This window comes from Phocoena sinus, chromosome 7, assembly GCF_008692025.1.
Source record: "Phocoena sinus isolate mPhoSin1 chromosome 7, mPhoSin1.pri, whole genome shotgun sequence".
NCBI classification, from domain to species: Eukaryota; Metazoa; Chordata; class Mammalia; order Artiodactyla; family Phocoenidae; genus Phocoena; species Phocoena sinus.
The window spans coordinates 109,238,431-109,253,354 of record NC_045769.1 but is presented as its reverse complement, the minus strand read 5'-3'; the positions used below and the strand labels follow the sequence as shown (position 1 = coordinate 109,253,354).

Sequence of the window (14,924 nt, the reverse complement as noted above, 5' to 3'; positions counted from 1 at the left end):
AGCTGAGTGACCTCTCTGAGCCTGTTTCTTCATCTGTAACATGGGACCAACAGTCACACCTTGGGATGTCCTCGTGATATGAGCCCACCTGTAAGGCAGTGTCAGGGGTGGTGGGACCCCCTCAAGCTGGGTCCTTGGCCAGGGCTCCCTGGGGTCATGCCTTGCACTATGATCTTTGTGGAGCTTCGAAGGAGGGGCAGATGCAGTCCATGGGGAGCTTGGCTGGGCGGGTGCATGGCTGAGAGATGACATCCGATGGTGAGGGGTACCCCCCGCCCCGGGTGTGAGCTGAGCTCACAGACTTCCCCTGAAAGGACGGCGGGTGGCAACCTCTCCTGTCACCTCCTCCAGCCAGCCTGGGGAGACGGAGGTGCCGAGCAAAGATGGGGGCACAGAGGAACCAGGGAAGGGGGCTGTCTCTTGGGGGCAGCCCTGCGTGTGTGCCGGGCTGGGGAGAGGGAGCTGGAGTTGGGACGCCCTCTCCTGAGACCCGCCGGCCCAGAGGTGGCCCTTCCCAGGCCTGGAGCCTGGCTTGCCCCCCTGGGAGACTGTTGCTTTCCCTTTCTCTGGTTTTCTCCCCAGCTCCCTTCTGCATTCCGGATTCTTCTTCCACACTGTCTCCTGGCCTCCACTCTGCTTCTTGCCTGGCTCTGTGGCCTCCGTGTGGTTCCTCCTGCCACCTTCCTCCTGTGTCCGGAGGCGACTGAAAGGCTGGGGCAGGAGCCGTGTCCGGGAGCGTGTGTGGGGCTGTGTGCAGACACGTGGGCGAGCACCGCCACGCGTACACGCGAGTGTGCACACGGGCCTGCGTTGGGGGGCGTTCTTGCCTGCTGGGGTTGGAATGCTGTTCCTGGCTCTTGCCCAAGGCCGGCGTTTTAACATTTATCTTTCTTAAAAAGTCATTGCCTGTTGGAGAAGTCGTCAGGCTGAGCCTGGTGTATGGCCAGCCTGGCACCGCAGGAGGGCTGAGGAGTGCTGTTGGAGGGCCCCTTGCCATGCGTTCTGGAAGCCCTGTGCTCTGGACCGGCTTTCCGGGGCCTGGGCTCTGCTCCCAGGCAGGAGCCTGAGCCGCTCCCCACCGCTGCCGGTCACAGCCAGGCCAGCGAGGCCAGACCCCTCGTTCTAGCCGCTCTCTGCCTGGTGCCCACCCAATGCCAGGGTGCAGCGGCCGCTCTGGGGCTGTAGCCGTGTCACATTGGCCAGCAGATCGCCAGCCTTGGGCGTGAGCACTGTGGTTCTGGAGGCAGAGGTACCTGATGCGTCTGCGTGAGTTCACGGGCCCTCGGCGGGCGAGGCAGCCTCGGTGTAGTCACCAGCCAGCCGGGGGCAGGGGCTGCAGCCCAGGAGCGGCAGCCGGGGAAAAGGACCCAGGAGTCAGGAGCCCTGGGTCCAGTCCTGGCCGGCCCAGTCTCCTTGATACAGACCGGGGTTCTTGGCCTTCCGCAAGCAATAGAAACTGACTAGGGGCCAGACCAGAAATTCAGGCAAGGCTTTACGGGCCCTCCCCCCCGCCCCTCCGCTGCAGCTGGTGGGAGCGAGAACACACAACAGCTTCCCTTGCTCGCTGAGGGGGGAGAGCTTGTTCCTTATATGGGGTGGGGGTAGAGGTGTGTCCAGGGGTCTGGCCGGAGGGGTGGCTGAGGTGCTTTGTCCACCCCCTTGGTGGTGCTGTGTGCAGGGGGCATGCGCGGTACCCTGTTTTTGCTCCCGACCCCCTGCTTTTGCTCCGGGCTCTTCAAAAGTGGCAGCTGGGTTTTTTGGTCTCTTTGTATCTTTTGTCCATAATTTTGCCCCAACTGTGCAAGCACGCAGTTACTTTTAGTCCCTTAGAGTTTCTTTATATTTTGTTGCTCGTGGAGAGGTATGTCCAGGTGCAAGCATTGCAGCAAAGGGTCCCAGGTCCCAGGCTGTCTCATTCTCATTCATGAAATGGGGGTGCCAAGGCCCACTGGAAGAAGAGGCCCAAGGGGTCCAGACGGCTGCACAGTGCCAAGAAGGGTTCGGCCAGGCCAGCAGGGCATCCCTGGGCTAGGGTCGACTGTCGGAGGAGCCCATCACCTCTGCATCCCCAGGGCTCAGTCACCGGGTGGTGTGGCCTCGGCCTCGGCAGGGACGGACCCAGTGGGCAGCTGCAGGGCCTTGAGTCTAGCTCACTTTCCACAGCAGACGAGATCTGGGCCACACTTGCTCAGCCACGGGGCCCTGGCTCTGCTCCTTCTTGGCCCTGTGGCCAAATTCCTTCCTTTTCTCATCTCTAAAGTGGTGGTGAGAATACATAGCTCTAGGCCTGGCATAAGATGAAAAGAAAGACCTAGGAACCGGACACCCAGGAGCAGTGAGCACACCTCTCCCCTAAAGGGACCCTGGGCTTCTTGGAGGAATGGCTGATGCTAGGGCCGGGGCAGGGACCCGCTGAGCCTGGAGCATCTCGTAGTGTCAGGAAGCAAGGAAGTGCTCAAAGACTAGTGGAGGCGTGTCCACAGGCTCCCACTGGCAGAATTTAGGACAGTTTGAGCGTGAAAAAGAATAATGATGGTAATAGACTATAGCACATTGAATGCAAAACGGAGGCAAGAGTCCATAACAATATCCCCATAAAGGCAAGACCAGGGGAAGGACTTCTTTATAGCACGCCAGGTAATATAGAGGAGGTGATAGAAGCCCGCGATAACAGTTGGTTCGGGCAAAGATGAGAGGCACAGAGCTTTTCAGACTTTAATGCACACAGAGCCCTAGGGGACTTGTTAAAATGCGTCCTCGAATCCAGCAGGTCTGGGGTGGAGCCTGAAATTCTGTATTTCTGCCAGGCTCCCAAAGGGCTGTGATGCTGATGGTCCGTGGACCCCACTTTGGTATAACTGAATCACTTTGCTGTACAGCAGAAATTAACACAGCATTGTAAGTCAACTATACTTCAATTAAAAAAAAAAAGCAATGTGTGAACTATGAACTGTGTTTGGATCCCAGATCAAAAAACAAATAACCCAGACCTAAGGAAGATTTGGGGGACAACTAGGCATGTTTGTATATGGACGTATATTGGGTAATAGTAATAAGTAAAGAGTAAACATCGGGGGTGCCATGGTACCACGGGGATTTAGGAGAACATTCTTATTCTTGGAAATGTGCCGACATAAATGTGCCGACGTCATTAGGGGTGAAGGACTTGGGGTACAGGGTCATGATGTTTGCAGCCTACTTTCCAGTGGTTGGGCTAACATACAAACAAGCGAACTAAACTGTTTCAATAGAGAGAAAGAGAGAAAAATTGTGGCCTGTGGTAATAATTGGTGAGTTTGGGGAAGGGCAGAGAGCAGTCTCTTCTTTCAACTTGTTTTGCCATTTATGTGGGTTATATTTCAAACTAGAAGTCAGGAGGGGGCCTATGCAATGTGGCCGTGCCTGGTGGGCTGGGGCTTACCTCTCCCCTCTCCCTCCTTGCTCTGCTGAGGCCCTGCCCACCTGGCTCCTAGGTTAACTAGAGGGTTGGGAGGAGTGTGGGGACAGGCGTCCATCACAGGGGGCCCCGGGGGGCCTGGGCAGCATCTGGGCTCGAGGACCATGAAGCCGGCCCATCCCGCTGTTTGGAACAGAGGATGGAGCCGTCGGGCAGGAGTCAGGGGGTCACCCCAGGGTGTCGGGGAATGAGCCAGAGACCCTGAGGCTGTGGAAAGTTGGGGCAGAATATCCTGGTAGGGGGCAGCTCCAGCCACCAGGTGGCCTTTGGTCCAATTCTGATGGCCACCTCTTCATTTTTGCCTCTTGGCGTGTCTCCATCCAAATGGGTCCCTGCTGTGTGACCCCTGGGGAAGCCTGGCCTTCCACCTGCCCATCTGCCTGCCTGTCTGTGTGCCCCTGCCTGCCTGGGAGCCTCTGTGAGGCTGCAAGGACGTGCATCCTGTCGCTGTGGTCCCCGGACCGCAGGCCCTGCCCAGAGGAGGAAGTGCAGTGGTGACGCCCAGCCGCCCGGGCGCAGCTCATTCCGTGACCAACCTCAGCCGAGGCCGTGGCCGTGGAGGTGCCGGAGGAGATGATGAGGAAGGTGAAGGCCTGCTGGGGTCTCAGCGGCTGGGTGGTGGGTGCCCGGGGGAGCTGAACGCTCCTCTGTGTGTGTGAGCGTGAGGGCTCCGGGTGCTGGGGGAGGCGGGAGGAGGTCTCCATCTCTGCTGGTCTCTAGAAGGGCTTTTCTAGCCTGGTCCAGAGCCTGGGGACCAGGGCTTCTGTCCTAGGCCCCTGGGCTGGGCTTTTCTTGCCAGCCCTGTGCTACATGTTCAGATGTGGGCATGTGTCCCACACATGCAGGGGGCGGGCCACGCTCTGGGAGGAGGGAGGGGTCCAAGCGGGGCCCCTGGGGTCAGCCTAGGGGTGAGTGCCTGCACGCTTGCTCCCCTGCGCTGTGTTGGCTGGGCTGGGGTGGCTTGGAGGGGGCCAGGTGTGCTGGGTGCCCCTTCTCCAGTCTGGAGCTTGGGAGCAGCCCTGTGCTCACTCCTGACTGTGAGGCCCTAGGCTGTGTGTCCTGATTTGCCTGCCATATGTCACGTGGAGCCAAGGACACTTACCTGTGAGGAGGGGGCCCGTGGTGTCTGTAAAGTGCTGTGCTTGGTGGGCAGTGAGCGATAATTTGTCCCTAGTTCGAACGAGACTGGCCCCGGGGGCCCTTTCTGTTCTTCTGGGTTTGGTGGCCGGGTGTGTGGCACAGCTGGTCTGTCCCCTGGGGCCACTGGCCATCCAGGAGGAGAGGAGGGGGCCTGGCAAGATGGCCCGGACGAGGCCTCTGGGCCGTGAGAGGGGCTGGGGAAGGGGCACCCCCCTCCCCCTGCAGCACCCCGGCCACAGGAAGCTGTCGCTGAGCCCTGGCACTTAGAGGCACTCAGCCGTGTCCTGTGAGCCTCCTGCCCCACCCAGGGAGGGGCCACTGGCCCTGGGTCACAGCCCAGCCCGGACAGGCTGACCCATGGACGCTGTCGGGGAGGTTCGTTCTGCCACCAGCTCCCCTTTTTCTGCCCTGCCCGGGGCTGGTCCTTCCGAGGCTCTCCATACCCTCTGCTATCTAGCTGCACTGAGGATGTGGTGAGAGCAGACGGGGTGGCACCGATAAGGCTTCCTGGACCGCTGGGCTTGGGCTGAGCAACTGCGACCTTGGTGTCATCTGTCGCATCGTCAAAAAGGCTCCCCTTTTTTTATTACAGGGGAGACATGCATGATGAGCGTGTGCTTAGCGTGACACAGGAGAGTCTGGGGCTCCCCTCTCGGCGAGGAGAGGGCTGTGAGCTTGTGTGTGTGAGGGCTGGACAGAGCCACCCTGGGGCCTCTGTGGGGGTGGGGACAGATCGGGCATGGCCCAGCGGCTTTTAGGTGGCAGGGTGATCGGGTGCAGTCTGGGCACCCCAGAGGCTGGTCAGAAAGGCCTCTTCCCCAGTGTCTGGGGCGTGGCAGGAGGCCCAGCTATGGAGGGTGGCAAACAGGATAGCCATCGGTGCTGTGGGGCTTTACTGCAACAAATTTTGTCCTGGTCCCTGGCCTGGGGCAGGTGGTGCCCAGCTTGTTTTTCCCCCAGTAGCCACACTGGGAGCTCCCCCTGAGGACGAGGACCCAGGCTGTGTGCCCTCCTCCCCTTGTCTGTAAAGTGAGCAATAAACAAGGCCAAGGCCAGCACACACTCACTGGGCGGTGCCCTGAGCCTCGACGGTGCCGTGGGTACAGTTACTCCTGTGTCAGAGGCAGGCACTGAGGTGTAGCGAGTTAAGCAGTTAGGCTGAGGTCACATGGAGCCGTGCTGGTCACCGCCTTCCACACTGACTTTGCAGGGCTGGGACCTACTGGAACCAACACACGTTACCCAAGACCAGACCTCAAATTCGTGTGAATGCCAGATCTCACCCTGATCCTAACAGCCACCTTCATGGTGAGCTCTCTGCGTGTCAGGCTGAGGACTTTCCATACACGACCCTCTCATTTTGCATAACAGGAAACTGAGAGGCGGACTGTTTTGTTCAAGGTCAAGACTCTGATCTCAAAGTTCAAAGCTCAGATGAGAACGAGTTGTGTGTCCACCCTGTGCCCAGCCCTGTAACGGAGCTGGGGACACAGAGAGGGCTGGACACTGTCCTCGATCTCAGGCTGTGCAGGCTTGGGCAAGGCCAGAGGCAGACACTCAGGCAATGAGGAGAGTTGGTATAGGCCCTAAGTGGTACAGAGTGGGGTGGAGGAGGGAAAGGGCAGGGGCAGCTTCACAGAGGAGGTGTCGCCTGAGCAGGGTTTTGGAGGATGAATAGGAGTCTTCTGTGTGCACATGCATGCCCTTGCATTCAGGTACAGAGTGTGTGCAAGTGTCTGATATCTTGGGATGCCATCTGTCTGGACTGGGAGGGTGGGTTCGTGTCAGGTCCAGCCATCAACTGTGTGAAGGCTGTTCTGAAAGTCTTTTAGGGGATCACCTGTACTTGGGTACCTCCTATGGGCCAGGTACAGAGACGTTTTACAGACATGAGCCTTAAGGTGGGCGCCAATGTCCTTTATTAAAAAAAAAATTAATTAATTACTTGGTTGCATTGGGTCTTTGTTGCTGCACACGGGCTTTCTCTAGTTGTGGCGAGCGGGGACTACTCTTCGTTGAGGTGCGTGGGCTTCTCATTGCGGTGGCTTCTTTTGTTGCGAAGCACGGGCTCTAGGCGCACGGGCTTCAGTAGTTGTGGCTTGCGGGCTTAGTTGCTCCGCGGCATGTGGGATCTTCCCGGACCAGGGCTCGAACCCGTGTCCCCTGCATTGGCAGATGGATTCTTAACAACAGCGCCACCAGGGAAGCCCGCTAACATCCTTTTTATTTTCCGACAAGGCACTTGAGGTTGAGAGAGATGGTCAGAGTCCCTTTTCTCAGGGTTCTTCTCACCACCTGGCGTAGTCTCACCATGGCTGGCCTCTTTCTCGAGGCCTGAAGCTCTCTCTGGTGGCTTCCGCTGGCTGGGGGAAACCCACAGCTGTGTTGGATGCCTGGGGCCAGGTGTGCATGTCTGTGTGTACATCGGGGCCTTGGTGTTCTCAGGAGCCCTGATAGCCGGGCGGGCACTGGTGACTCCACTGATGGAGGGCATCTCCTCAGGGAGAAGGAGAGGCAGGGGGTGGACAGGCTCCCTTTCCAGTTCTCCTGCCTGATGGTTTGCTCCAGTGGCCCCTGCTGACTTCTGCAGGTTCTTTCCCACCTGGTGGTCCATTTCTCTCTCTGGAGGTGGTGGGGCTGTGGGGTGGGCGTTGATGGGGTGAGTCACCTACTTGTGCTCAGTGTCGAGTGGGCTGGGCATCCCCACAGCTCCACCCTGTTCCCATGGGGCCAGCCGGATGTGGCTGCCAGGGGAATGGGGAGCCTGTGGATTGAGGGAAGTGCCTGTTTTCTTTCTTTTACTTTCTTCTTTTTAGAACTCTTTTCTTGGCCACGCTGTGCGGCATGTGGGATCTTAGTTCCCTGACCAGGGATCGAACCTGCGCTCCCGCCATGCATTGGAAGCGCGGAGTCTTAACCACGGGACTGCCAGGGGAGTCCCAAAGTGCCCGTTTTCCTGCTCGTGGTTTTGCTTTTCTCCTCTCAGTCCCGTGTTGGCCCTTGGCATCCAGCTGCACTTTGCCCGTGGAGTGTCCTGACTGTTGTAGCACAAAGTTGTTGGCGGGCTGCTCCCCAGTGTGCACCGCTGCCCCTGCACCCGCCACTCTCACCTTTCCTCTCCATCCTTTACGACCTCTAGTCATCTTGAGCGACTTGAAATTCCCTGGTAACGGACCTCATCTTTCTGGTCCTCCTCGCCTTTGCTGCAAGCTCTCCCCTCCGTCTGAGCTGCCACTTCCCCCTGGAAGTCTTCCTTGATTGCCCGGCCTGGATAGGATCTCCATCCTGGGCTCCCGCAGGCTCTTGTACCTCCCCCTCTCTTGGGACTGGACACACGTCTGAATGATTTGCTGACCCAGCAGAGATGATCAGGGCTGGGCACAGAGCGGGAGTTTGGCAAGAGATGGCCGAATGCATTGCATGATGAGAGAGAGGGTCTGAGAGCTGACTGGCCTCGCCCTGGCTCCTGGGCAGCTGGGGGAGGGGGAGCGGGGCAGCACAGGCCATCTTAGGGTCAGTCAGGGGTGGGAAGGGTCCAGGCTGTGTTCTGGGACTGGGCATCCCTCGGTCTAGGACACTGGCCTGGCATTCCAGCCCCATCTGGTACTCATCCCTGCCAGGGGCCCACTTGTTTGTCTACTCCACCTGCCACCCTCACCCATTACCACCTGCTTACTTGTTATTCTTGTTGGGTCTTGGCTGCCGTCTCTGCCGACCATCATCTCGGTGTTGTCCTTTTTGCTTGCCTGCCCAGGCCTGTGGAGGGGCATCTTTGCCTCCCTCTACCCCTGCACACCCCACCTCCTGTCTCCCTCAGTATCCCCTTCCTGTACCCCCATCTCATGTTTTCCTCTGCTGTCTTCCCATTGCCCTCACCCTTCCTTGCTTCTTTATTGTCGCTCTCTCTCTCTGCCCATAGAGAACTCTGGGATTGGAGGGACAGAAGCTGGGAGAGGGGAGTCTGGGAGATCCTGGTGGGCCAGGGCTTCCTCTCAGGCTCCTGGTCTGGCTCCCTCTTTTTCTAGATCTTTCCCCCTCTCCCGGCCTTGGGTCTCTCTCTCTGCCTTTACCCACCCACCTCCCCATCTGTGTCCTCAGTGCCCTCTCTGCTGACACAGCTGAGAAGGGACAGCTGTGACTCACAGAGGGGCGAGTCTGCCTCTGGGATTTGGGGAGTAGAGTGTGTGGCCGTGAGCCCACGTGTGTGTGCCCTTGTGTGCCTGTGTGTGTGAATGCACGTGTGCCAGTGTGAGTGCCAGGGGTGGGAGGGAGTCTAGATATGGGCTAGAATGGGTCACAACTGAAACTCCGGTCAGATTGGGAGCTGACTTCCAGGGACTGCAAGAGCCTGACGCCCAGCCACCCTCCCTGCCCTCCTGGTCCTGGGGCGGTCACTTCCCTGCCCCTCCGCCTGGTATTTATGAGCCTTGGGCCCAGGAAAAGGAGTCATGTGGGGAGGTGGGGCTGCCCCTACTGGCCCCCTCATGTTCAGCTGCCAGGGTGGGGGCGGAGCACCCAGGGGTGCAGTGTAAGGTCAGCTAGGAGGGGCGCCCGACCCCTCATACTGCTGTTTCGGTTACTACAGCAAGTCTGTCCTAAGTTCCTCCTCTTGACTGATGGGTGAGCCCTGTGTAGAGGATGAAGAGGGTCTCAGTCCTGCCCTTGGGGGTCACAGCAGCCACAAGACCTCTGATGGTCCCGGTGCTCTGGGCTGGCTGGGTGATATTGGCCATGGGCCTCCCAGACCCGACCCTGGCTGGGGTGGGGAGGGGTCTGTGGTATTGGTGACAGGGCCCTCTTGGTTTGGCTACTTCCCTTCTCAGAGTAACACACTTTCTTTCTCCCTCTGCCTTGGCAGGTCCTTCAGAAACTGGGGAAGGCGGATGAGACAAAGGATGAGCAGTTTGAACAGTGTGTCCAGAATTTCAACAAGCAGCTGGTGAGTGTGGGTGGCCCTTGGCCTTCGGGAGCTTGTGAAAATGGAACTGTGGCTGCCAGGTGGAAAATGTCAAGAGCTGAATTTGTGGGCAAGGGGAACCTGAGAAGAGCATCAGTGTGGGCTGGCGAGGTCACGGAAGGCTTCTTGGAAGAGGGAGCATCGGCCCTGGGTGTGGACCGTGGGGGAGAGGAAGGAGGGGCAGGGGTACACCTTAGGTCCTTGGTAACACTTAAGGTTGGGGTGGGAGCTGTCATTAGATTGTGCCCAGGCTCTGGGAAACCTTGAATGTCAAGGCAAGTGGGATCTCTAGAAGCTTCTTGTGAGGAGAGTGGTATCTGCAGGGTTTAATGTGGGAGCAGAGCAGACTGGCTTTGATTTGGGCACCTCGATCAAAGTGTCGACCGTGCCTGGCTGAGTGGCAAGCTCCGGGCCTGGCCATTTGTAGATGGCTTGTGGGTGCCTGTAACAACCCTGTAAGGCAGCTGGTGTCACTGTGCCCCTTTCACAGATGAAGCAGTTGAGGCTCAGAGAAGTTGGGTGATTTGCCCAAGGCCACCCAGCTTTGGGAGTGGATTCAGACCCATACTTGTCTGATTCCAAAAACTGCAAGGGACTTGAAGGGCATCCTTAGCAATTCCTTTTACAGGCCAGGGGCCGGTGACAGGAGGGCCTTAATTATGTTGGCAGCCTGGGGGCAGTGGTTAGATCCAAGGGAGGACTTCCTGACCAAAGGGCTCTAAATACCCTGACTGGGTTGTACCTGAGACCTTCCCCGCTCAGGTCGGCTAAGTCTAGAATAAGCTACTTTGGTGGCTGTGTCTGAGTGTAGTAGAAGAGGAGAATGAAATGACCCTGGCAAGTGTCCCCTCACTGGGCAGGGCCAAGGAGGCAGGGAGAGAGAGCTGGGCCACGGCTCTGTGGCTTCTGCAGACCAGCCCCAGTGAGTGACAGATGGGGATGGGGGCCAGAGGAGGCCACAGGAATGGGCATGGCTGTGGGGAGTGAGGTCAGGGTCTCAGCTCTGCTAGGAAAGGGGCCAGGTGGGCCTAGACAGGGGCTGGGAGGGCCCAGGCCTCTCCTGCTTGTCCACACCTGACGCCTCAGAAAGCACGGAAGGTACCCACCACGGCCTCTGCGGCTGGAATGGAACCTCTGGCGGAAGGGGCCTCCTTTGGAAAACTCTGACAGCCCGCTGGCCAGGGGCTCGGAGCAGCTGGGAGAGGGCTGAAGAGCATGCTGGGAGAGGGCAGGGGTGCATGCTGGGAGAGGGCCAAAGAGCATGCTGGGAGAGGGCAGGGATGTATGCTGGGAGAGGGCAGGGGAGGAGCTGGGAGAGGGTCAGGGAGCCTGCTGGGAGAGGGCAGGGGTGCATGCTGGGAGAGGGCAGGGGAGCAGCTGGGAGAGGGCAGGGGAGCAGCTGAAAGGGGGTAGGGGTGCATGCTGGGAGACGGCCGGGAGCATGCTGGGAGAGGGCGAGGGAACAGCTGGGAGAGGGCAGGGATGCATGCTGGGAGAGGGCAGGGGAGCAGCTGGGAGAGGGCCGGGGAGCCTGCTGGGAGAGGGCCGGGGTGCCAGCTGGGAACGGGCCCAGGACCAAGTCTACCCTCACCTGCCAGAGAAGCTGAACTGAGGGGTTCCCCAGAACAGGGCTGGGAGCCCCCATGGCTGCTTGTCCCCCAGGCCAGGAATGTTTCAAGGCCCAGAACAGAGACATTGCTGGCTGTGTGGCTCTGTGTGAGCCCTTGCCCCTTGGGCCTCACATTTCTCACTTGCAAAATAGAGGTTTGAACAAGAACCCTGAAGTTCCCTCTGGGTCGCTGGCTCTGGGCAAGGAGTCACCCACTGATCTTTGCCCAGAGGGGCTGGGGAGTGAGGCCAGGGCTAAAGATAGCCAGTGCTGGTGGCTCCCTGGCTGTGGACATGGGCGGTCATTTGAGCTGGTGCTCTGCCCTCAGGCTGGGTGGGGTGGTCGGCGTCTGAGGGGCCAAGGGTGGAAGCAGGGTGGGCAAATTTAAGGTCTCGTTTGAGGCTTGGGGTAACCCTCCCTTAGGAGTTAGGGCAGCTGGGCAGTTCTGGATTTGATTGGTGTGTGGAGATGACTAGGACCTGGGGGTGGGTGGGGTTCAGGATTTACAAAGGTGTGAGGGTCACTATTCTCAGGGGAGTGAATTCAGGGAGCTGCAGGGCTTGGTGGGGGGCGGGGGGGGGGGGCAGCTTGGGAAAGGCCAAGTGAAGCTTGAGCACAGGGAGCCCTGCTTTTCACCTGGGAACACCAGGCCTAGTGGGTCAGCCCTAGCTGAGTTCAGGATGGCAGGGAGTTTGGGCTTCAAGGAAGTGAATCTCCCACCCCTTCCTATGGGGGTGGGTCCTAGGAGAGGGTGTCGGTCACCTTGCTGTCACCTGCTCTCACAGGGACCCGGTTTACATAGCTCTTCTGGGCCTGCTCAGTGTTAGTTGCGACATCCCTGCCCCTGCGTCCCGTCCCTGCACTGTGAAACCCTGGAGGGCCCACTCACACTCCCGCCCACCTGAGTGCTTCAAACCCAGCTCAGGCCCTCCCGGAAGCCATCCTGGGTCCTCCAGGTGGCCCAAGCTCTTCCTCCTAGGAGCCACCTGGACCTTGCACCCCAGGGCTCATCGTTGCTGTTTATCTGTCACTGAGGTGGGGCAGGTCTGATTCCTTCTCATCCCCCAGGATCCACCCAGGCCTCTGCTCCAAGGGGGCACTGCTGGCTGTCGTTTGAAGCTCCTACGGCATTGCTTGCAGAGGGGCAAGAGTCAGCTGGAGCCAGAGAGGTCCGTGCAGGGGAGGACTTCCCTGCCCCCTGGATTCCCTGGGAAGATGGGGGCTGACATCAGGGAGGCAGGGAGAGCCTTTGGAGGGAGGTTCGGGGGACATGGGCTGCCTGCTGGCCACCCCATGGAGCCGCACCTGCCGTCAGTCCCAGGCTGTGGTGCCCTTCCAAGACTCCCAAGTCCGGAGCCGGGAGAGCAGGCTGAGGGGCAGGGGCTCCAGAACTTTATCCTTCCCCAGCTGCTCTGCAAGGCGTTTGTTAGAGCCCAGGAGCCTCCGCCTTGTTTGTCAGAGCCAGTGTGGAGGGGAGGTGGCTTGGGCGCCCGCCTGAGGCGACAGCTGGCTGGGGGCCCCGGGGTGGGGGGCGTCGACCCTGGGCCCAGCTGCAGTTGGCACAGGGCGGGCCTTGCACATCTGTACCCAGCGTGCCTGCTCACAGCGTGGCCTTGTTTGGGAAGCACAAGGGGCCCTGGTACGGCCTGAAGCCTGGGCAAGCGTGGCAACCCCCCCCCCCCCACCCCGCCACCGGCGACCCCCTTCTCAGGGTGCATTGGAGACAGACGCTGGGGGACTCTGGGGAGGGGAGCGAGGTGATGGAGGCTAAGCTGGGTCTGGAAGATTCTGTGACATCAGATGAGCACAATAACATCACATCACAAACATATTTGAGTCTTCATCTCTACCACCAAAGCACTGAGTTGTGAAGACTGGGGAGGCTGCATCAAGGCTGCATCAGGAATGGGGTGGACCCTTCCTGGTTCCCCGATCCCTGAGGGAATTCCAGAGAGGTTTGAATGCTTGTGGATTGGCCTTTTGTTTCGTACTTTAATCAGCACACCTCAAACTTGGATGTTCCTAAGAATGATATGTGGCCAGGGTTTCCTTCTTTTAAATGCGATGTGCTGAAACCCTCCTTGCACAGGGTCTCTGCTGTCCCATGGAGGCATTCGTCATAACGAATAGGCAGCTGCCTGTTCCGGCCCCTTCGTGACCCATTCGGCAAACTGGGGCCTGAGTGGCCAGGTATTGGAGGTTCTCGTCGGCTCTCCCAGTGCCCGTGTGACCCTGGGCAAGTCATGCAACCTCTCAGTTTCCTCTTCATTAGGTGGAAACAGTGGTGTTGAGAGCTGGTGTGTGGAAAGTGCCGGCCCCAGTGAGGAGCTGCTGCCCGGAGCTCTGAGGACACCAGGGCAGGAGGAAAGGGCTCTGACTGTAAAGAGGGGGGCCTGTTTGCAGGGGGACAGGAGAGGTTTGAGGGTGCTGGGGGTGAGCCTGTGCAGGGGGGCTGGGTCCCTGCCTGCCCTCGGCTGGAGCCTTGACCTGCAGGGGTGGACCACCACCTTCCGTCTCCTACGGGAGCTCCAGGCTGGCCGGGTGGAGCTCTGTAGGGGCTCACGTCTCCTGGGACTGTGGCTCTATGCTGTCATCTATCTAACCCTCCACCAGGGGGAGGGACTTCAAAACAAGGTGTCACTGAGGCGTAGGCTGGTGTCAGGGTAGGGAGAGCCCAGGAGGTCTGCCGTCACGGCCCTCCAGAGGCCCCGGTCTCCTGTGTCCCCCTAGGTCCCCCATCATTGTTCTCAGTGTACAGCCCACTTCCTGAGGCTGGCCTTCACGACCTCGGGCCCGGCCCAGCTCGCTTAAGCCATTTCCCTGAAGGCCTGTGATGTGCCAGGCGCCCCTGCAGGCACTCCACGCACATTTGCTTGTGGTCTCCCAGGCTGGGGTCATTCGACCCAGTTGGCAGGCAAGGAGACCGAGGCTTAGAGAGGCTACGTGTCTAGTAAGGGACAGAGCTGGGTCTTCACGGCCCCAAAGCCTATGTGTGCTTTCTCCCACTTTCCACGCGGCTTCTGAAAACTTCAGCATCTCCCTGGCGGTGGTCTCAGACTTTCCCCGCTGGCCTCAGCCTGCTCGCCCCTCCTCGCACCTGGAGCTCAGCTGTCCTGCTCCTGCCTTCTGCGGTGCTGATGGCCAGAGGGAGTTGAGGCTGTGCCTGTGGTTCCACCCTCTCTGCTGGCCCTGCCTGCTGTTCCAGGAAGTCCCGGGAGCTGCCCTCCCAGCTCAGGGTGCTTCACTCCCTGGCCCATTCTCCCTCATCACCCTTTCCTCCTACATCTTCCCTCTCAGCTGGGCCAGTGTCCCGAGAGGCCTGGACATGACCCCCATACTTCTCTGCGCTCCTTCCAAAGGCCTTCCCTTCCGGACCTCTCCTCTCCCCATCAGAACCCTCCTGACCCTGGTGGGATGCAGTGGGAGTCCGCTGGCCTCAGGCACCAACCACCTAAGCTTTCAGGACAAGGTGCTGGGTGGTTCCTGTACCCCCGATCGTGTTCCTGGGCTTGTTGGTCGCCTGGTTCATGGTTACCCGAGGGCAGGCCTGCCACACGCTGGTCCCATCCTACACCTGGGCTGTGCGTGTGTGTGTCCTTCAACCGTGCTCCAGTGTCTCGTCCAGGGTGGAGGGGTCTCTGTCTTCTTGCCTTCCTTACAGGGCTGAGAATAGTGTCTGAGAGAGAAGGTGCTGACACCCTTGGGTGAATGTTCCTTCGGGCACAGGGCTCCCGAGAGGGAGCTCAGTGTGTCAGTGGCCA

At 59.4% G+C, this 14,924-nt stretch overlaps 1 protein-coding gene across 16 annotated transcripts in view; it reads left to right on the top strand.

The window, feature by feature from the left end:
• The window catches only part of BIN1 (bridging integrator 1), a 55,291-nt gene that overhangs the window by 18,266 nt on the left and 22,101 nt on the right, over window positions 1–14,924 (top strand). For 14 of the 16 annotated variants that reach the window (XM_032636968.1, XM_032636981.1, XM_032636978.1 and 11 more), the window contains exon 2: window positions 9,456–9,536. In XM_032636968.1, the coding sequence (XP_032492859.1) occupies window positions 9,456–9,536 (81 nt within the window). Of the gene's footprint in view, window positions 1–3,903; window positions 4,043–9,455; window positions 9,537–14,924 lie in introns of those variants that run through there. The other 2 variants (XM_032636969.1, XM_032636972.1) reach the window with 2 other exon arrangements.